At 52.5% G+C, this 23,067-nt stretch overlaps 2 protein-coding genes across 2 annotated transcripts; both read left to right on the forward strand.

The window, feature by feature from the left end:
- The first annotated feature begins 3,359 nt into the window (after nt 1-3,359).
- On the forward strand, nt 3,360-4,034 carry BHLHA9 (basic helix-loop-helix family member a9). The gene has a single exon (XM_061176588.1). The coding sequence runs from the start codon at nt 3,360-3,362 to the stop codon at nt 4,032-4,034; it is 675 nt and encodes a 224-aa protein (XP_061032571.1).
- A 7,665-nt stretch (nt 4,035-11,699) lies between these two features.
- Nucleotides 11,700-22,571, forward strand: TRARG1 (trafficking regulator of GLUT4 (SLC2A4) 1). The gene is made up of 3 exons (XM_061176454.1): nt 11,700-12,086; nt 20,922-21,054; nt 22,471-22,571. Exons 1-3 carry the CDS (start codon nt 11,700-11,702, stop codon nt 22,569-22,571), a joined length of 621 nt encoding a protein of 206 aa, XP_061032437.1.
- Nucleotides 22,572-23,067: the final 496 nt, after the last annotated feature.

The raw sequence follows: 23,067 nt of genomic DNA on the forward strand, positions 1-23,067 counted from the left end.
TGCTCCCGCTGGGGTCCAGCAGCCGTCAGTTCAGCTGGGGACAGAGTTAGAATTAGCCAAGGAAATCCCAGGTAGCAAATCTCAGTCCCAGGAGGCAGGCAGTTGGGCTGCTTTGGACTGCTCCTGGCTTCCAGCCCAGATTCTCTATTTTTTTCCTACTTGTCTGTCTTCATTTTGAGGACCCTCCTTCCCCCACCCCCAATCCCTTCCCAGTCTTCTCTACAGCAGCCAAGCTCTTTTTATGTTCACACGTGGTTGAAACTATTTGACTATCTCAGTGACTGTTGTTTCAAAGGGCAGAGGCAAGGCCTCTATTACCTACAGGTGGTCGGTGGAGGCTGTCAGCATTGGGGGTGGAGAAGTGCTCACTGAGCCCAGAACGCAGGCCCAGCACAGAGGGGTTAGGAGCTTGGTCTTCAAATAGGAGCCACGCTACCTGATTTGAAATCCTGGCTCAGCAACAGCTCAGCCCTCTGACTTGGGGCAGATTACTTAACTCTCTCAGTCTCAAGTTTCCAGTCTGTAAAATGGGTATTATAATAATAGAGCCTTCCCTATAGGATTGCTGTGAGGCTAAGATAATGTATGTTAAAAAGCACTTAGATTACTGAGTACCATGCCTCGTCTATAATAGTCAATAGAAGTCAGTACCAATATTATTAAGATGACTATTGTTATTATTACTAGTTTTTACTAAGCAGCATCCTGCCTGTGGTGGACTGCGAGTTTTCACTGAAGGAAGGAAAGGCCCGGGAAGCAGTTTAAGCTTGTTTATCACCCGAAAGGGGCAGCTCCTGCACTGCCCTAGGCAGATTCTCCCCTCTGTGAGGCTGCCCTGGGGGTCAGTGGGAAGGGCAGGCTTCCTTGCATAGGTCATCTCCATCCTTCCGTGAAGATGGGAGGTGCTCTGGGCTTGCACATCTATTTCCTCCTGATTGTGGGTCATGGGCTCCGGGGAACACCACAGGGGAGGGAAATGTGTTAATGGGCACATTCAGGTCAAGGTTATCTTGCGATAACCAGATCCAGTATTTCTAAAGGCCCAATCTTTACCAGGTTCCTTTCTCTGAGTCCTCTGAGGCTGGTATCACTCCCATTTTGCAGGTAGAGAACTGAAATTCAGAGCTTTTCCCAAGGTCTTTATGAAAGTGGCAAATGTCAGATGAGTTTAGACCCAAAGCTTATGCTCATGACCACTACACTACTCTATCCTACACTCAGGGCCGGCTTCACGGGTACAGGAGCTGTGCAGCGGCACAGACTCCAGGCTTAGAGAGCCCCAAGCTTGGTTTCATGCTCTGCTGTCACCATCTTCAAATTCTTAATAATTTTGAACAAAGGGCCCCCATTTTCATTTTGCACTGGGCTCTGCAAATTATATAGCTGGTCTTGCCTACCTTCCTTTGTAGAGGGGATGTCTTCCTTGCAAAGAAAAGAAAACTGGGGTGCAGAGAGGAGGGCATGACTGGCACAGGGTCCCATAGCAAGTTCGTGGCAGAACCAGAATCAGGTCTCCTGACCCCGTCTGGTGGAATTCTCTGGAAGCATTCATATATATGTCCAACTGTGCCCTTGACGGGGGAAGTTTTGGAAGAGGCCATTGGCTGGGAGTGCTTGGAGAGGGAAAGGGCTCCCACCCACCAAACCACCTCTCCCTGGTTTTTCTGGGACTGGAAGGTCCACCTGCTGCCTCCTGGTCTGCCTGACTTTGAGCCCAGGGCCAGGCCTTTCTGAGGGGCTGGGCAAGGCCGACGAGCAGGAAAGTGATTCAGCTCTCTCTAGGGTGGCCTTGAGGGGCTAAGGAACAAGGGATGGGTGTGGGAGCAGAGGTGGCTATGGAATGTGACACTCAGGAACCATAGTGTCTGGGCTTTGACCTGATTCCCTGCTTCCCACTCTGAGACCCACTGAAACTAACATTGTGGATGCACCCATGAGAGCTCAGACATCTGTGTGGCTCAGGCTCAGGGTAGGATCCTGCTTGAGGCCTGCATTTCTGTGTGACTGTATGTCTGTGGGTTGTAGGGACAGTGGGAAACAGCTTGAGAGGTGAAAACATCCAGTTGTAGCTGCTTTCATTCACTTTTAAATTTCACAGACATTGCAGATTTGGGGAATAGAGCCCTAGAAATACAGTGTCCTTAGGGTGTTTACAGTCTAGTAGGCAAGGCAGAAAATAAAAAAAAAGAACAGCCCTATTCTTTTTCTCCATAGAGCAATTCATAGTTTGAAATAATGGGGTTGTTAGTCTGCTCTTTGGCGAGATGGATGTGAACTCCATATCCATCCCAGCTGTTAACACAGTCTTGGCATTTTGGAGGCATTTGGATTGTGGCTGGGAATGATATTGACCTTGGTGCACCATACAACTTACTTGTGGATGCCTGAAATACCATTGCGGGGGGAGTCTTTCTCTAGGACTAAGCATTATTCTTTTTCTGATACCCTGTGTAAAATTAAAAATCCCTGGGGTGGGGGTGGTGAGTGGGTTCACTGAGTTCATAACATGGCAGTGCTGTGTCTTGAGCTGCTCAAGGACCCTGGTCTCCAAAAGATGCCCTGATGGGTACCACAAGGGGAGCCAGGGGGCCACCAGACAATCGCCATCACCCTCTGAGTCAGCACTCAGCCCAGCTCTGCCTGCAGAAGAGGGAGCTAAAGAGAGGTAGGGGGTGAGTTAAGGCCCAAGCAAAATCCAAAACCAGAATCCCAGCCAGCCTCACTCTGGTAGCTGAGAAAGCCAGAAGTTCCAGGTCCATCTTATCTGCAGCGCCCTGCTGTATCTGATCTGCCCCTCCCTTATGGGTCCCGCTGGAACAGTCATGCTTTCCTCTGTGATAGCCCTGTGGTTGCCCACAGGACTTGACAAAACTTTCAAGGTTCTTTAAACACACTCAACTACAACTGGGGCCCTTCTGTGCACCTATCAGCAGTCCTGACCGGAGGCCAAATGTGGCACCCTTTTTGGGGTCGGGAGTAAGAATGTGGAACCCAGCCACCCCAGAGAGGCCCTGGAGTGAAGCAGGGCAAGCTCTCCCCGCGGCTGGAGCACTGCCCTGGGCGTGGCCCGGCTGCCCATCTGGTCCCTTCCTACAAGAATCTGCATGCGTCCTCCCTTCCTTGCTTCCTTCCTCTGGGTTCCTCCCTCACCAACCTACCTGGAGGCAGGTAATAAAGCAGGAGGAGGGAGATGGATGGATGGGGAGGGCGGAGAGCCACGTGGTGCCATAAAGCCCAGCTAGAGAGGGCCTGTCCCGGGAGTGTCCAGACTGCAGGAGTCAACGCTCGGAAGGTGGACTGTCAGGCTTGTGAGCCGGAGCCGGAGCCGGAGCCGGGGCGGCAAGGCCCGGGAGAAGGCCATGCACCGAGGCGCGCCAGGACCAGGCCTCAGGGGCCTGAAGGGGGACGAAGGCTCTGCCCAGGACTTGGGGAGCTCTTGCCTGGAGGCCGGGAGGGATTTTGGGGTGCTGAGAGAGAACGGCAGTCCCCGCGGCCTGGGCGAGGCAGAGGAGGTGGTGGGCAGCAGAAAGCGCAGCCGGCCGGTGCGGTCGAAAGCGCGGCGCATGGCGGCCAACGTGCGGGAGCGCAAGCGCATCCTGGACTACAACGAGGCCTTCAACGCGCTGCGCCGCGCGCTGCGGCACGACCTGGGCGGCAAGAGGCTCTCCAAGATCGCCACGCTGCGGAGGGCCATCCACCGCATCACGGCGCTCTCCCTCGTGCTGCGCGCCAGCCCCGCGCCCCGCTGGCCCTGCGGGCACCTGGAGTGCTACGGCCAGGCCGCGGGCGCTGGGGACGCGGGGGACGCGGGCTCCAGCCCGCCGCAGCCTGCGCCGCCGCCCGCCGGGCCCTTCGCGCAGCGCTGCGCCTCGTGCTTCCTGCACACGCCCCTGGGACAGGCCAGGGCGGCGGCCGAGGCGCGGGGCGTGGCCCAGGCCTCCGCGGGAAGCTGGCGCCGAAGTCTCGGGGCTCCCTCTGCCTGGCCGCGGGGCCACCTGCGAGCGAGCCCCGGGCTGGGCTACCAGCACTCCTGACCCGGCACCGAGAGCACCCGCGGGCCTGGAGGAAGGCCGGCCTGGGAGGAGCCAATGACCCGATGACTACAGAAGGGAAGATTATAGAATCATCCTGGGCAAAGCTGAATGGGCTGAGGCCAGAGGGGGAAAGGAGGCGCTTTGCCAGTGGGAAGGAACTCTGGAGCCTGGGGCTGCACCCCTTAATCCCCCCCGCCCCAATCCCAGCCAGGGTTGGCAGCTCCACAAGGAGCAGGATCCTCCTGGGTTCTTACCTTTGGACTTGATGAACTCTTATTGGAAAGTGACTTTCGCATCCCTGTTTCTCTAAGTCCTGCTGTTTTTTAGGAGAATGGGGACTTTTGGACAGGGGGGTGATGGTATGTGGGAGCGTGGGTGGCAGCTGGTGTGGTCTGACGGCACAGTGTGGGGTCCCCTCCCCCTGCCTGTGCTGATGCCCCAAGTCTGTGATCTGGGAGAGGCCATCAGGAGCAGCTAAATAAAAAGGAGAAGCTATCATCTCTGTCTGCTACCAGGACTCTTGGGCCCAGGGGCCCAGGGTGGCAAGAAGGCCTGAGGGGCTTGAGGCCTGGAGGCTCACCCTGGAATGTTGGGCCCGGGCCTGAGTGAGGCCCACAGGTAGGTACTTGGAGACGTTGGTTCCTGGTGAGACCCCAGGTGTGACGGAGCACTGTGAGGGGCCCTGTGGGAGAAGACATTATCTGGAGACAGCAAGCGGGACCGGGAAGCTAAGGATGTGGTCAGCCTCCTCCCCGCAGAGCTGCTGTGTGCAGTGAGCCACAGAGATGGTGGCAATGAGAGCGGAGTCTGGGCCAGTCTCAGGGAAGGAAGCTGAGGCCAGGGCCAAGGATTGGGGGTGAGTCCTGCCTGTACCCCAAGCTATGGGCGGATGGAACTCCCAGGGAAGAGTGGGCCAGTGCAGCCAGGGCCTCTGTGATGAGGGGCAGACTTGGAATCCAGGAAAGTGGGCCTCGGGCCAAGGCTGCTGAGGAAGTGGGAGGGACAGCCAGTCCCCCAGAGAAGTCTGGAGAGCTGCTCTGCAGCTAAGACGAGCACTCTGAGCTCGTGTCCGGTCTCACTTGGGCTGGCCCGGCTGATGTTGCACGTGCTGCTTGCTGGGGTGAGGACCCAGGGGTGCCAGGGGAGGCCTGAGGGCTTTCTGGTCTCCTTGGAGAGCTGGGCTCTTGCCAGCTTGGGGTGGGGGGAGTTATACAGCTCAGAACGGGGGACCCCACAGAAGCTGGAGAGATGCCTATAGTCACCCAGGGAGGAGTGAAGGGTCCCCAGAACAGCTGAGATGAGGCTCACCGTCCTGATTACAGGTGTCTTTGCTTTCTGCAAGTGAGACACTGGCTGGCACACTTGGCATCTGGTCCACAGGCCTCAGGGCTCCAAATTTCACAGGGCAGATAGACGTGTCACAGATCACGGGAAGGCTTTGACTCTGGGGCAGAGGGGTCTTGGGGCCTAGCTAGGAGCAAAATGTGGGACTCTGGCCCCAGGCCTGCCCGCTGAGCCTGCCCTGTAAGGGAGAGGCAGTGTCACAGTCTAAGAGCGGAAAGGAAAGAGCCAGACTGGCCTGGGATCCAATCTCTGTTCTGCCACTTACTACATGTGTGACCACTTAACCTCTCTAAGCCTCCAGTGCCTCACCTCTGACACAGGTGATTCCACCTCAGGGTGGCTGTGAGCATTAACATTCGTTCTAAGGTACAGTTTCTGGCAATTAGAAGGTGTTCCACAACTTAGTACTGTTTGCATATTATAATTTTATGACAGACCAGCCTGGACAATGCTTCCACCTTGCTTCAGCCTCAGGTTTTTATTCTCTGGAAACATAATAAAATGACCATCAAGTCCTGCTTTCCAAAGTTCCAGGATGGAAAGAAGTGATGTTCTTCCCCGGTTGCACTCTCAGCCCTGGAAGGGCGAGGGCACCCCCTGCAGATGGAAGCGGGAGTGCACCGCAGACTGTGAAGTCAGCCTGAGGATGCGAGGATTTGTCTCCTCACTTACCAGCTGAAGGACCTTGGCAAATCGCCTAAGGGCTTTGAGCCTAGGTACTTCCATCCGTACAATGGGCTGAAATAAGTACTTACATCATAGACTGTTGTGCAGACTAAAGGAGAGAATGCATTTAAGGCACTTAGCATAGTGCCTGGCCCACAAAGCACTCACTGCATGGAAGCTATTAAGACAAATTCTATTCACAGGGTTGTTATGAGGAGAGAATGCATGGGAAGGTGTTTTATAAACTAAAGCCTCCAACACATTAACATTGTTTCATCAGGGCTATTTGTTTGAGTGCACACATCTGCATATTTACAAGATGACAAGTATTTGCCTGGCATTCTGAGGTTTTTTAACATGTACACATTTTGTGCATGCTTACAGAGATGTGTAGATCTGTGAATGTGTGTGTGTGCATATGTGTATGTATTGACCTAACAGGTACCCCCTCCTCTCCCTGATTCTTTAGGGGATGCTAGGCCAGAATACCTTTAATTATGTGCCTTCCAGGTTTTCTGGAACTCTTGCTTGAGTTTTTTAATCTGCTTCCTAAGACCATATCCGTTCTCCAAGATAACTGATTTGCTGTGGAAAGAAGATAAGTCTGTGATTGTTAAAGAAATGGAAGTTATCAACCAAGACCACATAGGTTTATCCAAATATAGAGAAAAATAATACAAGGAGAGGCACTGAATGAATATAAAAAGGAAAGTTCTGGAAAGAGAAAACACATATAAGAGAGAGCTGCTAAAAATTATGGCCAAAAGATATGAACGACTGATACCTAAAGACAGAAATTATGTGTCTATAAGGTTAATCCCAACAGATCCCTCAAATAGTGTTCAAAGGAGAGAGAGGGTTCACTTTGAAAGGGCAGAAAATAATAAAATTTACAGCACATTTAGCAGCTTTACAGCATAATGAATGAGACATGCCAGCAAAGTAAATAACAACTGTAAGACCCAGTGTTGTCAGGGATATGGAGAAAAGGGCACATTTACAGATTTCTACTTGTACTGTGTGTCTGTTCCCTTTTTGGTAGAGAACAATTTGGCAAAATCACAGTAAAAATACCCCAAGAGAGTAATCCAAAAGGAAAAACAAATTTGCAAAAAGGCAGTCCCAGCGGCACTGTACCTATCGATGAAAGATTTTGAAACAACACAGATGCCCAACCATAGAGGCACAGGCAAAGCATTCTCTAATGTTGTAACAGGGTGCCAGTTATGGTGAGTTCAGGGAGCGGATCACAAACTGGTCTGTGCCCGCTAATTATAAGTGTGGACAAACAGGCAGGTGCAGGAACAGACCTTGAGAGAATTTGGGAGGATGTAACAGGGTTAGTATCCATTAGGATTTTTTTTTTTGTAAAGATTTTTTTTGATGTGAACCATTTTTAAAGTCTTTATTGAATTTGTTACAATATTGCTTCTGTTTTATGTTTTGGTTTTTTGGCCACCAGGCATGTGGGATCTTAGCTCCCCGTCCAGGGATTGAACCCGCACCCCCTGCATTGGAAGGCAAGGTCTTTTTTTTTTTTTAATCTTTATTTTGTTTGTAATTTAATTTTTTTATACAGCAGGTTCTTATTAGTTATCCATTTTATACATATTAGTGTATATATGTCAATCCCAATCTCCCAATTCATCCCACCACCACCACACACACTTTCCCCTCTTGGCGTCCATACGTTTGTTCTCTACATCTGTGTCTCTATTTCTGGGAAGGCGAAGTCTTAACCACTGGACTGCCTGGGAAGTCCCTCCATTAGGTTCTTGATAATTGTTTTTAAAAGGTGAAAGTTTTGTTTCCTTAGGGCACCTTCCAAAGAGGAGTAGGGAAATATTTTGAGCAGACAGCAGGATTCCTTTGGAGGGACCCCACCTCACTGGATGTGCAACTGGGGTGCTTGCTGATGGGTGCATGACCACATCAAATTTTGCTCACACTTTGCACGTATGTGTGTATGTGTGTGCAGACACCAGAAGGCTGCCTGGAGCAGTGGAGTTGGGCCCAGGCAGGCCTCAGTGAGAAGTGGAGTTTTCTTAATTACTCCTGCCTTGTCAGCCCCATATGGTTTCCTGACACCCAAGGCGATGCTGGGGATAAAAAGGGCCTTGGGGGGAATTTCCTGGCGGTCCAGTGGTTAGAACTCCGCGCTTCCACTGCAGGGGCCACGGGTTCGATCCCTGGACGGGGAATTAAGCTCTGCACGGCTGGAAAAAAAAGGCCATGGGTACAGATATAGGGGGGCTTTTTACCTCTTCCCCTTGGATTAAGCTCGAACTTACCTACCCTTCTGAGGTTTGCTTCCCTATCCACTTTCCACTCCACTGTTTACATCTCAGCATCCTTCACACCCGGCGTGTACCAAGGGTGGGACAGGCAGAGGTGGACTTAGCGCCGGCGTGGACACACCCTGGGCACTTTATTGGCGTCTTCATCTTCTTCTGGTTCATCCAGCCAGCCATCACTGCAAGTCAGGCCCTGCGCGAGGGAGCTGGGGTCACACCTGCGCGCTCCAAGGCCTCACAGCCCATCAGGGAGGGGGCACAGAGAGGGGAGTGACTTTCTTCAGTTCCCAACATCCACACTAGAGAGCAGCGAGGCCAGCCCGCAGTGGAAGGGAAAGGCCAATACACCTGTGTAGCTGCAGGCGCTCACAGCGCAGGCCGCCACCTGAGGCCCGCGGGCGGCGTGAGGGCGGAGTCGGAGGAGGGGCTCAGCGCCCTCCCTTCTAAAGGCTGCAGCGGGCCCAGCTGCTTGCTGCTCTGCAGAAAATGGGCCCAGGGCTCCCAGATCTTCATGTTAAAAGTCTGAAACCCCCATGTTTATGTGAAATGGATTTTTAAAAAACACTGTTGAGCCAACACTGTGCAGGCCAAACCCACTTTGCATGATGAGCGTGGCCCGTGGGCCTCCACTGAAGACCTCAGCTGGCGGGGAGTGGGAAGGCCGCACCTGCAGGCGGGGGCAGGACCGGGCCAGAGGAGGAGCAGCTGGCTGGGTTGGGCTCACCAGCCCCGGAGCCCAATCCCGGGGCTCCTGGTCCTCGCCTCTGCCCCTCCCCCTGGTTCCCACTCCCACTTCTGGTCCTTTCCCTCACCACCACTCGGCCACTAGATGGCACCACAAGCCGAGGATCTCACAGCAGACAGAGCAAACCCGGCTCCCAAGTGCCTGAACCCCAGCATACCTGGTAAGCTCGTTGCCGTGGGGACTTCTTGGCTTTTTCTTTTCTCTTCGAGTTTTTATTAAGTCAAAGAATCCCTTTATGTCAGGTTCCTTCTGTCCTCCAGGCCAGTGCTGCCCAATAGAAATATAATGCAAGCCACGTTTTAAATTTTCTAGTAGCCATATTAAAAAAAGAAAAGAGACACAGGTGACATTAATTTTAATAATGTTTTATGTAGTCCAGTATATCCAAAATATTATCATTTCAGTATGCGATCTATATACAGTGTATTAACGAGATATTTTACATTCTTTTTTCTCGTACTAAGTGTTTGAAATCTAGTATATGTTTTATACTTACAGCGCATCTCAGTGTGGATGAGCCACATTTCGGGCAATTAGTAGGCACATTTGGCTGGAGGCTATGGAATTGGGCTGGGCAGCGGTAGGTCCACAGGGCCTGAGTCCTTCCCCCCAAGAATCAGCTCCCAGGTTGTAACATGGAATTCTGTCCAAGCTGGACACTGACTTAGAGTCTAGGGGTCTCAGGCACCCAACCTGCCACCCTCTGCAGGAGGTCTCTTATTTAAAATGGCATTAGCCACTCTCTCGAAGTGAGAGAGTGGCATGGACATATATACACTACCAAATGTAAAATAGATAGCTAGTGGGAAGCAGCCGCATAGCACAGGGAGATGAGCTCGGTGCTTTGTGACCACCTAGAGGGGTGGGATAGGGAGGGTGGGAGGGAGACGCAAGAGGGAGGAGATATGGGGATATATGTATATGTATAGCTGATTCACTTTGTTATATAGCAGAAACTAACACACCATTGTAAAGCAATTATACTCCAATAAAGATGTTAAAAAATAAATAAATAAAATGGCATCAGCACGTTTCTGGAAGTTCCTGGGCACAAGAGCCCAGCTCACTCCCTCTGCCCCATCCCTGGCCTGGGGGAGCCCTCCTCCCATCCCTTTGTGGCCAGCTCTCCACTCCCTGCCCTCACACTCTGCCTCGTTTGCCTTGTCACGGCCCTTGTTGGAAGCAGCATTTCTGAAGCCAGCTTGATACACAACCCAGAGATATTTCTTTCCACTAAAATGGCTCATCTTGCTCCAAACCAGCCCCTGGACTTGGACCAGGGATTGATATCTGATTGGGATACAGTTTGAGATGACTCTGGGCCTCGCTTTTCTAATCTGTGATATCAAAGGATTTGAACTCCACAACCTCTGAGACCCCTTCTCACCTCTAACTTCCCACCCCCAACCCCCATGACCTATGCCCTCCTCCAAACCACAACAGACACACACACACACACCCTGGTGGTTCTAGGTCACCTTATAAAACAATGTAAGGAGAGAGATCGGGGACATAGAAAGAGATGCAGAGAATAGAGAAGGTGGCAGAAACGGAGGGAGGAGACATGAGAGAACAAAGAGACAGAGGACAGGCAGCCAGAACCGAGGCCCTTCAGAGCCGGCATCTGCGCTAAGGAGCTCCTGAAACAGAATCTTTGCTGGCTTTTTAAAAGCACCTTAGAAAAGCTCTAATGGCCATGAGATGGGGCCAACACTCCTCCCTAATAGCCCCGCTGCCCCACCCCTTGGTGAGCTGCTCATACACCCATTCAGAGGGTCCAGGCAGCATCCAGGGGCCACACTAGTACTAGACCCTCCCGGAGCTAGGAGCCAGGCTCTGGCCTGGACGCCTCTGGGCGTTGGAGGTCAGGGTCGAGGTGGGATGCAGTAGGTCCAGGGGCCAACGTTTCCCAACAGATAGGAGAAGCGGGAGCCTGCCCCAGTAGAGGAGCTGCAGAGGGCTCAGTCTTCCGTGACAGTTGAAGACACACCCATTTTGACCCACTCTGTCTTTCTTCCCCATCCAGAGCCCCCAGCCCAGAAGAGCAGGTCCTGGGTCAGTAGTGGAAGCCAGAGGCTGGCCCAAGTCCCCCTGGGTGGGGCTGGGCAGGGCTGAGCTGGGCTGGGGCAGAGGCAGAATGCTGCTGGGCGGTTCTCTGGGGAGAGGGGAATTGAAAAGCATCTCTGAGGAGGGCAGGGAGGGAGGGAGGCTGGGTGATGTACACACACACACACACACACACACACCCTCCCTGACTTAGCCTAAGCCTCACTCGGGAGAAGAGCAGTCTTCTCTCTGCTCTTGGAGCTGCTTTCTGTTGCTTCCCCGCCCATCTGTGCTGTCAGCGGCATCAGCAAAGTTGGCTTCAAACTTGAATGGAACTGAAGGCTCCAGCTTCCCGGAGCTCCATGGGGCAGTAGGCCGGCCTGAGCCTCTGAACTCAGCTGGCCCGGAGAAGCTGACCCTCCCAGCCCCCAGCTGGCCCTTGCTCTCCTGGGTGACACGTCTGCCCCTGACCTGTAGGCCCTGAGTCTGGGCTGAGGAATGGTGCGCTGAGGTCCCTCTGGAGCCCCTCATCCCGGCCTGGAGCTGGAGCAGCCCAAGGCCCAGGCCAGCATGGCCCACCCCGGGCAGCCTCAGTTTTCCCCGGCGCAGGAGCCAGGCACCGTCTCACCCCTGGACCTGCCGGAGATGGAGAAATTCCTCACCAAGGTCGGGGGCCAGGATGACAAGCCCCTGAAGCTGTCCAAGTCCCCCTCGGGGGCTCTGGACCTGGAGCAGGGCTGCCACAGTCTGCCCTTCAAGGTGGTATCCGAGGGGCACCGGGAGGCCTCGCTCCCCCAGGCATCCTCCCGGGCCAGCTCGAGGCGGGCATCCTCCATTGCCACCACCTCCTATACCCAGGACAGAGAAGTTCCCAAAGATTACCTCGTCCTTGCCATCACCTCCTGCTTCTGCCCCATCTGGCCCCTCAACCTCATCCCCCTCATCTTTTCCATTATGGTAAGTGCTGCTCTTCGTTCCAGGGCAGGGGCTGGGCCTGGGGTCAGCAGCCATGCTTCCCTGCAGGCACCAGTCTCCCTGCCTGGGAGGCAGAGAAAAGAGCTGGGTGCCGGGGGCTTGGGGGAAGACTCCCCTTCTCAGCTGGTCTATTACTCCCCCTTGGAGAGGGGTCCAGGGGCCTGGAGAGCTTCTGTTCGCTGTCCTCCTTCATCTCCGCTCCTGGACATCACAGCTTGACTTTGCACACATCCCTGCTGGGAAGGGGATTCCAGAGAGCCACCTGGAGCTAAATTCTGCACAGAAATACAGCTAAGTTGGGGGTCTTGCCTTTGCAGGGGTCGGGGGCGTTGTCCCAAGGAGTCATTCCTGAGTGGGGCTGTGAATCAGCAGAGCTTGCAGCCGGCATGGGGTCCCAGGGCCCCATGTTCTCAGGAGGGGAGCCAGGCACCCCCCCGGTGTTCTGTCAGCCTCTGGCAGCTCTGGTTTCCAAGAGCAGGCAGTGGCTTCCCTGCCATGGACTGAGGGCCCCGGGGCCCGGCTCCCCCAGGGCTGCTCCTCTGGGGGGAACTTCTCGCTGGGGCCCTCTGGGCCTCGCCTTTGCACCGATTTCAGCATCTGTCTTCAGGGTGGGGGGTCTGGGCCAAGGGTGGGAACACACGTGTGTCAGAGGGCATGGCTGGCCTGGCCAGGGAGGGGCATGGGGGCTAGTCCTTGCTTCCCACACACTCGTGCTCTAGGGTTTTGAGTAAATTACCTTAGATCATCTCCAATCCAAGTCATCTGGATAGAGCTACTTACAGAGGAGCCACAGAAAATGTTGGTAGATGTGGGCAAGTGCTTTTGTGGTCCAGGAGATTGTGAGAGAGAGACACAGAGAGGGGCTGGCAGGGAATGACTTTCAGAATGAGGTTAGGAGCAGGGGACAGTACACTGAGAGGGGAGACACTGTCTGCTTCCCTCTGGAGTGACTCCCCTGCTGAGTCATCCATCATCGAGCCCCCAGGAGCTGTGGTCATTCCCGCTGCCCCGCTGTCCTCTGAGAAAACCCTTATTTCCTCATACGTCTCTATCCACTTCACTGAGGCCCAGTCTCCAGCCAGGGGGGCCTTCCCCAACCCCCATCAAATCCAGCACCACCTGCCAGGGCTTTAGGGGACGCTGGCAGGGACTTGGCGTGGGCAGAAGAGCCAGGGCTGGGCCAGGCCTTTGAGGAACTTCCTGTGCTGCCTGCTGCTCTTGGAGGCAGCTGGGGGCAGAGCCGGGCCACAGGGGTGCAGCCAGTGGCTGTGGGCAGGGCTAACCTCTTGGTTACAGGGAGAAGCCCCAGGAGGAGAGACAGGCTTTGCGGAGGGAATCCACACAAGGACCCAGGAGAAAACGTTTGCTAGAATCCATCTCCTGCTGGGGGTGGCAGGGTGTGAGCTGGGTAGGAGCTGCCTTTGTCAAGGGAAACCCGGGCCCAAGGCTGTGAGACCACCGAACCCACCCCCAGTGCATTTCTACATCCTTCTCAGGTTCTTGAGTCAGGTCTGATGGTCACCGGGCCTGGGGCAGGGAGTACAGTGCTAAACCAGATGCCATCACCAATTCCCACGAGCCTCCTGTCCAGCGGGGAGAAACTTGTAAACAGATCCTTACAACACATTGCAAGAAGCACCCACGCTAGACAAAACCACAAGATATTCTGTGGCCTCGGGCAAGTCACTCAAACATCTCTTCTCCTCAGTATTCCCATCTGCAAAATGGGTGTCAGCGTAACACCTAAATTATAGAGTTGTGTGAGGGTGAAATGAGATGAGCCATACAAAGTGCTAAAGCACCCAGCACATAGTTAGTGCTATTATGTGATGGTAGTAATTAGGTGAGTGTCTCCCTGGGGGGGATGGGAAGCCATCACCAGTTTGTTGGGTTTTGTTTTTTTTTTTTTTTTTTGGCCGCGCCACACAACATATGGGACCCTAGTTCCCTGACCAGGGATCGAACTTGTGCCCCCTGCACTGGAAGCACGAGTCTTAACCACTGGACCACCAGGGAAGTCCTGTTTGTTGTTTTACTTAGAGCTTTGAAATATAATTCACATATCATACAGTTCACCCATCTAAAGTGTACAATTCAATGATTTTTAGTATATTCACAGACAAGCGCAACTATAACCACAGTCAATTTTAGAACATTTTCCTCACCTCCAAAAGAAACCCAGTGCCTTTTTTCTTCCCCATCCCTCCCAAACCTGAGCAATCACTCACTCATCTTCTTTCTGTCTCCATGGTTTTGCCTCTTCTGGACGTTTTATAAGCAGACATACCCCGTTTTATTGTGCTTTGCCGCTATTGCATTTTTTGCAAATTGAAGGTTTGTGGCAACCCTGCATCAAGCAAGTCTATCGGCGCCTTTTTTTTTTCCAACAGCATTTGCTCACTTTGTGTCTCTGGGTCACATTTTGTTAATTCTCGAAATATGTCAAACGTTTTCATTATTATTATATTTGTCATGGTGACCTGTGATCAGTGATCTTTGATGTTACTAATGCAAAAAGATCACAACTTGCTGAGCAATGATGATTAGCATTTTTTAGCAATAAAGTATTTAAAAATTAAGGTATGTACATTGCTTTTTTAGATACAGTGTTATTGCACACTTATTAGACTACAGTAAGGTATAATCATAACTTTTATATACACTGGGAATCCAAAACATTTGTGTGAGTCGCTTTTTTGTGATATTCACCTTTCTAGTTCATAGGACACTCCCATGCCCTGGGGAGGGAGGGGTCAGTTATTTATCTAGAGCTGAAATACTTGGTGCCACTCAAACAGCAGCAGGGGTGAAGGAGAGACAGAGAGTGTGGAAAGAGAGTTAAGTCTCCATGCTGGTGTCTCCAGGTCCTGGCAACAGACTTCAGAGCTCCTCATCTGAAGTCTTCCCACTTGTTACCAAGTGAAGGATCAAGCCCTTGATCCCAGGGGAGAAGGAGACCCACATCCCTGACAGCCTGGCTAGAGCTCACTGTCTGCAGAGCATGTCCTAGTATGAGGCTGACAGAGTCTAGCTAATTGTTCCCATTTACCAGATGAGGCAACTGAGGCATGTAAAACAGTGCCTTGCCCCTGGTCACACAACTGGCAAGAGGCACATCAACTGGATACTGAATCCAGTGTTCTCTTCATGGCCCCACCCTGTAGCTACCTCTGGGACAAGGATGGTGTGTCCCTCCCAGGAAAGGCAAACCTTTTAGGCATTTATGCAGGAAGGGAATAATTCTACTTCCTTCCCTCTTTTTCTCCCCCACCTCCCAGTAGCCTCCTCTCCACCACCCACTCACTCCATCAGTGGAAGACTAATGGACCAGCAGTGTCCTTCCCACTGTGGCTCTGACAGGGGCCTGCTGGGACCAGTGCTGGGATCAGGGGCTCTACCTCAGGAGCTGCGATCACAGGTGTCCAGGCCCAGGCCTGCTCAGCACCGCAGCTTCCTGTGAGCTTCCTGGGGTGGCCAGGGCAAGGTTGGCTCCATCCATTTTACCTCTGGGTCAGGATGAGAAATGGCCACGCTCCCCGATCCAGCAAGATCTCCTGTCAATGAGGGATGCTGGGCCCCAGGCAGTGGGCCTTCAGTTGTTGATAAAAGAAGCATCAGATAGACTTGGGTGTGCATCCCATCTCTATCCCTTTTAAGTCACATGACCATGTCCAAATCATTCAACCTCCTTCCTTAGCTCCAGTTTCCTCATCTATAAAATGTGTAATAAAACCACCTACCTCATAGGGCTGTTGGGAGGATTAAATGAACTAATGTGTGTGCCAAAGCCTGGAACATAGTAAATGCTTAATAAATGGAAGTGGTTGCTATTATTATTAATACTAAATGAAACTGCAATGTCAGAGGACAGGGCAAACCCCCAGTGAACAGGCATTTCTGGCTTTTAGCAATTTGGATATAATGGAGTCTCACCCCTCATTACAGCCTTGGGAAAGGTAGGCAGCCCTGTCTGTGGTTTTGGTTGCAGCCTCTGAGCAGTCCCTTCTCTGTAGGTTGTTCCTACAGCAGGTGGGAACGACGCAGAGATCCAGAGTGGCTTCAACGCTTCCTTACTTAGGCATTTTCAACAACTTAATTATTTAACTGATGTGTTGCAGGCTCATTTTCATTCATTATGATTTATCCATTCACTCAACAAGAGTGCTAAGCCCTGACCAGGGCTGACGGTCAGCTGGCATGTAGGCATATGGCTTAAGATATTGACATCTTTTTTTCTCTTTTTTTTGGCCATACCTTGTGGCTTGTGGGATCTTAGTTCCCCAATCAGCGATCGAACCTGGCCCTTGCAGTGAGAGCACGGAGTCCTAACCACTAGACCACCAGGGAAGCCTCTTGACATACTTCTGTATAAGTTGGTAAACAGCTGCGGTCTCAAGCCCCTAAGTCTTCCCAATCCCTCCCATCCACCACTGCAGCTGCCCTGACTCCTTCCCCAGGATCCTCCACCATCCCTCCCCTCTCTCCAGCAACAGGGGGGTTAAACTGTAGTCAGGGCATTTCAGAAACAATTGTATCTATGCAGAGAGAGTGCTGTGAAGCACATGGAGAAGCACATCCTTTTGCCTTGACCTGCTTGGAGATGCTTGATCTCTGTGGAAGGGCTAATAACTGATCAGCCCTGGCACATCTTGTCAGTTCTCCTGAGATCTGCTGGGCCTTGGCCTGAGCCTCATGGGTGGAGAAAGCTCGTTCCTGAGAAGTTCTGTTGCCACCCTCCCCTGGCTGGTGTCAGCCTCTAGCCGCTCTCATCAGCATCCTCCTCACCCTATCCTCTCCCCAACCCCGCCTTATCCTTTCCCCACACTCAAACGTTTTTCAATGTCTTCCCTCACCGATCTATTAACCTGAATTCATTTTCTCACTCACCATTCCCACAGCCATTGCAATCACAAATGATCTATTAATTCAGTCATTACAACCACTACTGCAATTATTATTAGTGTGCCTTCAACTTGAGCCATTTGGTATAAGAGGAAGATGATGTCACTAATGGGGACGGAGAGCAGCTGGTAATTTACTCATAAAAAGAAATGAAGGGTTTTCTTCCATCCCTGGAAACAAGGGATGGATCTTTCATTTGGTAACTAATGCGGGGGTGGGGGGGTACTTCAGAAATGAGTGCCAGCTAGCAGTGGACAACTTCTCATGTAAAATTAGGGCTCTATTCTTAGAGGCAGTTACTATCCTTCCTTTCTACAGATTGGAAAACTAAAATTTACAGAATAGTTGTGAGGTTTACATTGCATAGAGTGTATAAAGTGTCTGACACAACAAAGCAGCCACAATCAGGTCTGCCCTGTTCCATGCAGCCATTCCCACTGTGTCTCCTTCAATGGTGTCCCTCAGGCTTGAAGGAACATGCATGACCGGGATGCATGGATTGATGGCTCTGTGGATAAATAAGTGAGATTGGGCTCAGTAGAACTGAAAAAAATTCTCTCTCCCTCTCGCCTTTCTTCCTCACCTCTCATACCCAAGAAACTACCTGTTTGCCTCTCTCCATGGCCCTGAATCATTACTGCACAGACTTTTTCTGGAAAGTAGGGGGCAGGACTCATCTTAAACCCTCTGCCCCTCCCCCTGAAGCTATATTTACAGCTGAGAATGAGTCCTGGATAATGATTCTAGGTAACCCCAGGATTTCTGAAGCTGAAATTCCTGGAAATCCCAGAAGTCTTTCTGTATGTTGCTTCCTCTTCCTCCCAATGTTGCCTTGGTGTTGATGTCCTGAGTTTGGTGACCTGAGCTTGCCATCCATTAGAGCAATTTATCCTCTACCACTCCTATGAGGCAGGGATTGTTATTAGGCCATTTTACAGATGAGGAGCTGGAGCTGGAATATAGAACACCAGGCAGGCGTGGTGAGAGAAGCAACTGGAGAAATGGAGAAAGGCCAGATCAAGAAGGGCCCCAACTGTCATAAAACGGAATCTGGATTTTGTCCTGTAGGCACTGGGGAGCCTACAACTGGGTGAGACAAGTAGAGGATTTCTTCAAGACAGGAGAGAAAAAGATCCAGTCAAGAAGGAGAGGGTGAAAAGACCAAGGAGTGATTGGTGCCCAAATGTCCCTGGGCAGCAGAGGGAGGCTGAGGTCTAGACTTGAGCTTGCATAGTTCCTGGCACAAGGTAAATGTTCAAATAATGCTAGGGATTATGACCATTCCAGTGGGGGTGGAAGAATCTCAGTGGGCTTCACAGAGGAGGTGGCATTGGAGCCAGCTGTTGAAGGATAGAGAGGATTTGGACTTGGGGTGTTATGGGGGAGCAGGAATGTGGGCGGGAGAAATAGCATGAGCAAAGGCAAGTGGAAGTCGGTGCTCATACCCTGAGCAGTTCAGATCGGCTAGACCCAGAGGTTGTGGAAGAGAATGGCAGAGGGTAAAACCAGGAAATGCAAAGCAAACCTGAGTTTGGACTCTGTTCTGCAGACAGTGGGGGGCCGTGGAAGATGCTGGACGAGAGTGATTGCCTCAGCCTTCATCATCTCTCTGAGCTTTTGCCTCAGCTCCTGGCTCTCCTCTGATCCCCCACTACAGTCAGGGGTGTCTTTAGGAAAACCTGCATCCAATCATACTATCCTCTGCCCCCAGCCTTCCATCTTCACTGGCTCTCACTGTTCTGGGATAAGGGCCGACCTCCTTCCTGTATGGGCAGAGCCCTACCTGGCCTGGCCCTGCCCACCTCTGCAGCCCCCTCTTCCTCACTGTCTCAGCCCCGGCTGCACTGGCCTTTGTCAAGTCCCCGCCTGCTTCCTTCAGTCAATAACGATTTATTGAACATCTGCATATTTGCCACGTAGGGACTCCCTCTGGGCCTTTGCACATGCCGTTCTCTCTGCGCAGAACACTCTTCTTCCATTTGAAAAAAAATCTATTTAATTCGTACTCATCTCTCATATCTCAATCCAGATGTCCTCCCTTCAGGATGTGTTCCCTGACTCTCCCCTTTTATAAACTCTCATAGTACCAGGTACCTCGCCTTTGGAATACTACCCACACTTGCAATTTTGCTTTTATTTGTGTGGTCACCATGGAGGCCAGCCTCCCCCCAAGGCTGTAAGCTCCATGAGCATAAGAACTGGGGCGCTCTTGCACACTGCCGCGTCCCAGGGTCTTCGCACCACGCCTGGCATGAATATCTGTAGGGTGAAATGGTGGTGTGGGGAGTAGAATGGAGAGGAAAAGAGCTTGGAGCCAGGGGGACCTTCAGGAGGCTCTTGTCATGGCTTGAGTGAGAAGTGGCACCTGGAACTAGGGCAAGTGCCACGAAGCTAGAGAGGAGAGCTGCAATGGAATTGACTAGGAGAGGAAACTCATTAGTAGAGTGGGATGGGAGGGGAGTTATGACTGAGTGGGAGGACTCCAGGCTGTTGCCAATAATTGGGGCTTGAGCACGTGGAAGGAGGAGCGCGAGGCAAGGAGCAGATCTGGGAAGTAGGAAGCTGTGGTTTGGGGCAAAGTGAGTGAGGTCACACTGGGGCAGGCAGCTGGCCCTGGCCTGGAAGGAGCTTGGCACAGGGAACCACGGGGTGGAGGTGGGGAATCAGAATTCTGAGAGATGAAGACCGGACCCAGGGGACGGGGGGTGCCCCAATGAAGAGAACAGAGGGGGAAGTGTCGCTTCTGGGAACTTCAGCTTCTTTAAAAGTGGGCAACACTGCCAACCTCATAGAATGATTCTGAGGCTAAATGAGATCATTTAGGCATAGTCGTCAGTAAGCTGCCTGGCACAAAGTCAGGGCTCAATAAATCTTTGTCATCATCGTTACCATCATCATCAAGGTACTTGATGGTTCCATGCTGAACTCAGGAGCCTCCAATAATCAGAACATAAAATAACCAAATAAATGGCCTGAGGTTTTGTAAGTAGTCACACCTCTAGTAGACTCCTGCCTGTGCCTGTTCTATCAATAGAAGTCCAAGTTCTAGAGCTGGAGGAATCTGGAGGTCCCAGGCCAGTCCCGGGCAGTGGTGAGGGGGCCTCCATGGAGAAGCTTGGGACACACCTCCTACTGATCCCCCCCGGACCCCTCATGAGCCTCTCTGTCTCTATGTCTTCTGTCCATCCCCATCCTCACCCACCTGGTTTCACCCAATTAAATAGGGCCAAGAGAAGCCGAGCTCACTGAGAAGGAGTGAAATATCAGACAGGGCCCCCGTGAAGCCATACATGGCTCCACCCCAGCCCCAGCCTTCCTGGTTCAAACCCAAAATGCCTCGCCTTTCTGGTGTGATCTGGGAAGCTGACTTGGTTGAACAAGGATGTGGTTCCTGGGTGGGATATAGGGAGAGAGACGACCAGTGATTTCTTTCCTTTTATGGCAAGAGGGGGCTCACAGAGGAAAAGAGGCAGGTATGTCAGGCCATAGAAAAAGCCACAGGGGCTGCCTTAGTGCAGCTACAGGAATGAGCCTTGGGCTGGGGTCCGCAGGGGCCTGGCTTATCTCTCCTGCCAGCTCAGCATGGCCTGGACCTGGTCCACCCTCCCAGGCTCTCGGTCTCCACTATACCACCCTGCCCGTCACTGTCCTGAGATAACTCCCTGCAGTGCTTGGTCGTGCTTCCAGCTGTCCCCAGCCAGCGAGGGGCAGGCTTAGTTACGGGTCTCCACAAGAGGTCTGGCCACTTGAGTCCAGCCCACTTCTCCTGAAGGAGCCCCCTGCCTCTCCCCTATGGGGGCTGCTGAAGTGTGGGCTGCAGTGGGGACCAGGTGTGTTCTGGAGGCTCAGCAAGGGGCCCCCTCCAAGGCTGCCAAGGACAGCCTTCCTGAGGTCTCTGCCACCTTCTCTCTGCAGTCTCGAAGTAGCGTGCAACAGGGAGACCTGGACGGGGCCCGGAGGCTGGGCCGCCTAGCCGGGATGCTCAGCGTCACCTTCATCATCATGGGGGTCGTCATCATCATCGTGGCCGTGACTGTCAACTTTGCAGGTGAGGCCCAGCCGCACTCCAGCTTACTCAGTGTGAGGACTGAGTGTGAGGACTGTGGAAGGCTGTGGCCCAGCCCCCTGGGACAGGGGTGGTGGTGGGGAGAAGGGTAAGAGCATGTGTGGGCCGCAGCCTTTTCCTGTCACTCAAGGAAAGCAACCCAGTCCCCTGCAGGGACTGGCTGAGTGGGGTTGGCTTTCTGACTTTCTAATGCCTGGAGGATAGATCACTAGGAAAGGGCGTGGGAAGAGCATGTGCCCAGGAGTCAGAGGCCACGAGCTCTAGTCTCAGCTCTGATGGTCCTGGGTCCTGCACCAGGGTCTGCCTGGGTTGAGTCTCGGGGTTTTCACGTCGAAAGTGGTAGGAAGAAGCCTCCAGCACAGAGGCTTTTGTGAGCATCACCTGAGATAATGCATGTGACTCTGCTTGGTAAACTGGGGGCCTGCCAGACAGCATCCCTGATGAGACAGCCAGGACCTACTGGAAGTAAACCATGCACGTGCTGGAAGTCAGGAAGCAACACTTTTGTGAGCGCCCAAAGGTGGCCCAGGGAAGTTATCCAAGCAGGGTGACCCTTTTCAGAGGTGCCACTCAGCTGCTCACAAAGCCCAGGCAGCTTTGAGAATTTCTGGGCTATGCAGGTCAGTGTTGTCCATTTCCCTCCCGTCACACACTCACATTGGGAGCGTCCAAGCATCTCTGCCCCTTTGGTGATCAACATAAGCTGTTCCCCTAAAGACCTCGCCCCTCAATGTGTGCTCCATGGACCAGCCAGACCAGCAGCCGTGGCTGCTGACACCAGGAAAGGGTTGGAAATACAGAATCTCAGGCCCCACCCAGACCCACTGAATCAGAATCTGCATTTTAATAAGATTCCCAGCCCAGTCGTTATAGTTTGGGAGGCACTGATCTGGAATATAGAGTTTTCAACTTGGGGCAGAAAGCCTGGGATTCAGCTTTGGGGTCATGGGGAACCTTGGCCTCGTAGGAGAGGGAACAGTTCAGGTTTGTAATCAGTCTGCCTGGGTTCAAGATGCAGGTCCTCCACTTCATCTGTCTGAGCGGAAACATGTTCCATAATCTCTGAGTTTGACAGGTGTGCAGGTGCCTGAGAAGCAGGACCCCGCTAGCCCAGGGTATGAGCCTCAGTGTCACCTTCTGATGTCTCAGTCTTTGTCCTGCTGCTGCTTGTCACCTTAGCCGTGACTCTTTCAATGGCAAGTGACAACCACTGAGCTCAAATTGGCAAAGGGGACTGTTTAGTTTTCACTAAAATATTCAAGCAGCGATGGTTCTAGCCTCAGGGGTCCACGTGCCCACCTCCGAACCAATCACCGAGGCCCCGGTCCTCTCCTTGGCAGGAGTTCACTTCTACCAGGAGCCCCAAACCAACTCACCCCTGTTACCATTTCCCACTAGGAAACAAAAACTCAAATCCTCAAAAAAGGGACCGGAAGACCCTATGTTCTGAGCTCTGTTCTGCCACACCTGTTCTTTTCTTTACAGTTCAGAAGAAATAGAACTAACTAGGGGGCTGTGCTAGCAGAAGCAGGCCCCCGCCTGCTGGAAAGCTCCGCACCCACATGCCCCATGTACCTCGGGGGACAGGATGGTGACTGCCAGGTGCCCACCTGCCCCCCAGCTCCAAAAGCACAAACTTGGAGGGAAACCCCTGAGTCACCCCATTGCCAGCCCACATCAAATGGGAAAGCAAGAGGAAGGAAGGAAGGAAGGAAGTGAAATTGACTGTGAAACCAGTGAATACTGTGGTTTAATCTCAGGGGCACGTCCCGGCATTTTAACCCCAGGGTTCTGGCTGGTTTCTCATCCCCACGATTTCCTAGGACCTGCCAAGCAGCACATACTGCCAGAGGGAGAAGAAACCAGCCCCACAAACAAGACTACAGCGGGGAGAGAGGTAGCGCAGTCCCTGCGTGTCTGATGACCAGGAGAAAAGACGCGGGCCTTTATTATCTTTTGTATTTTTCTTGAGGCAGGATAAAAAAGACTGTTTGC

The sequence above is a fragment of the Eubalaena glacialis genome, chromosome 19 (assembly GCF_028564815.1).
Source record: "Eubalaena glacialis isolate mEubGla1 chromosome 19, mEubGla1.1.hap2.+ XY, whole genome shotgun sequence".
NCBI lineage: Eukaryota > Metazoa > Chordata > Mammalia > Artiodactyla > Balaenidae > Eubalaena > Eubalaena glacialis.

What these genes read in the sequence shown, in the direction of transcription:
- BHLHA9 (XM_061176588.1), top strand. Translation starts at nt 3,360, where the DNA reads ATGCACCGAGGCGCGCCAGGACCAGGCCTCAGGGGCCTGAAGGGGGAC.
- TRARG1 (XM_061176454.1), top strand. Translation starts at nt 11,700, where the DNA reads ATGGCCCACCCCGGGCAGCCTCAGTTTTCCCCGGCGCAGGAGCCAGGC. An exon ending in CCCTCATCTTTTCCATTATG is followed by an intron (nt 12,087 to 20,921) that starts GTAAGTGCTGCT and finishes TTCTCTCTGCAG; the next exon opens with TCTCGAAGTAGCGTGCAACA. An exon ending in CGTGACTGTCAACTTTGCAG is followed by an intron (nt 21,055 to 22,470) that starts GTGAGGCCCAGC and finishes ATTTCCCACTAG; the next exon opens with GAAACAAAAACTCAAATCCT.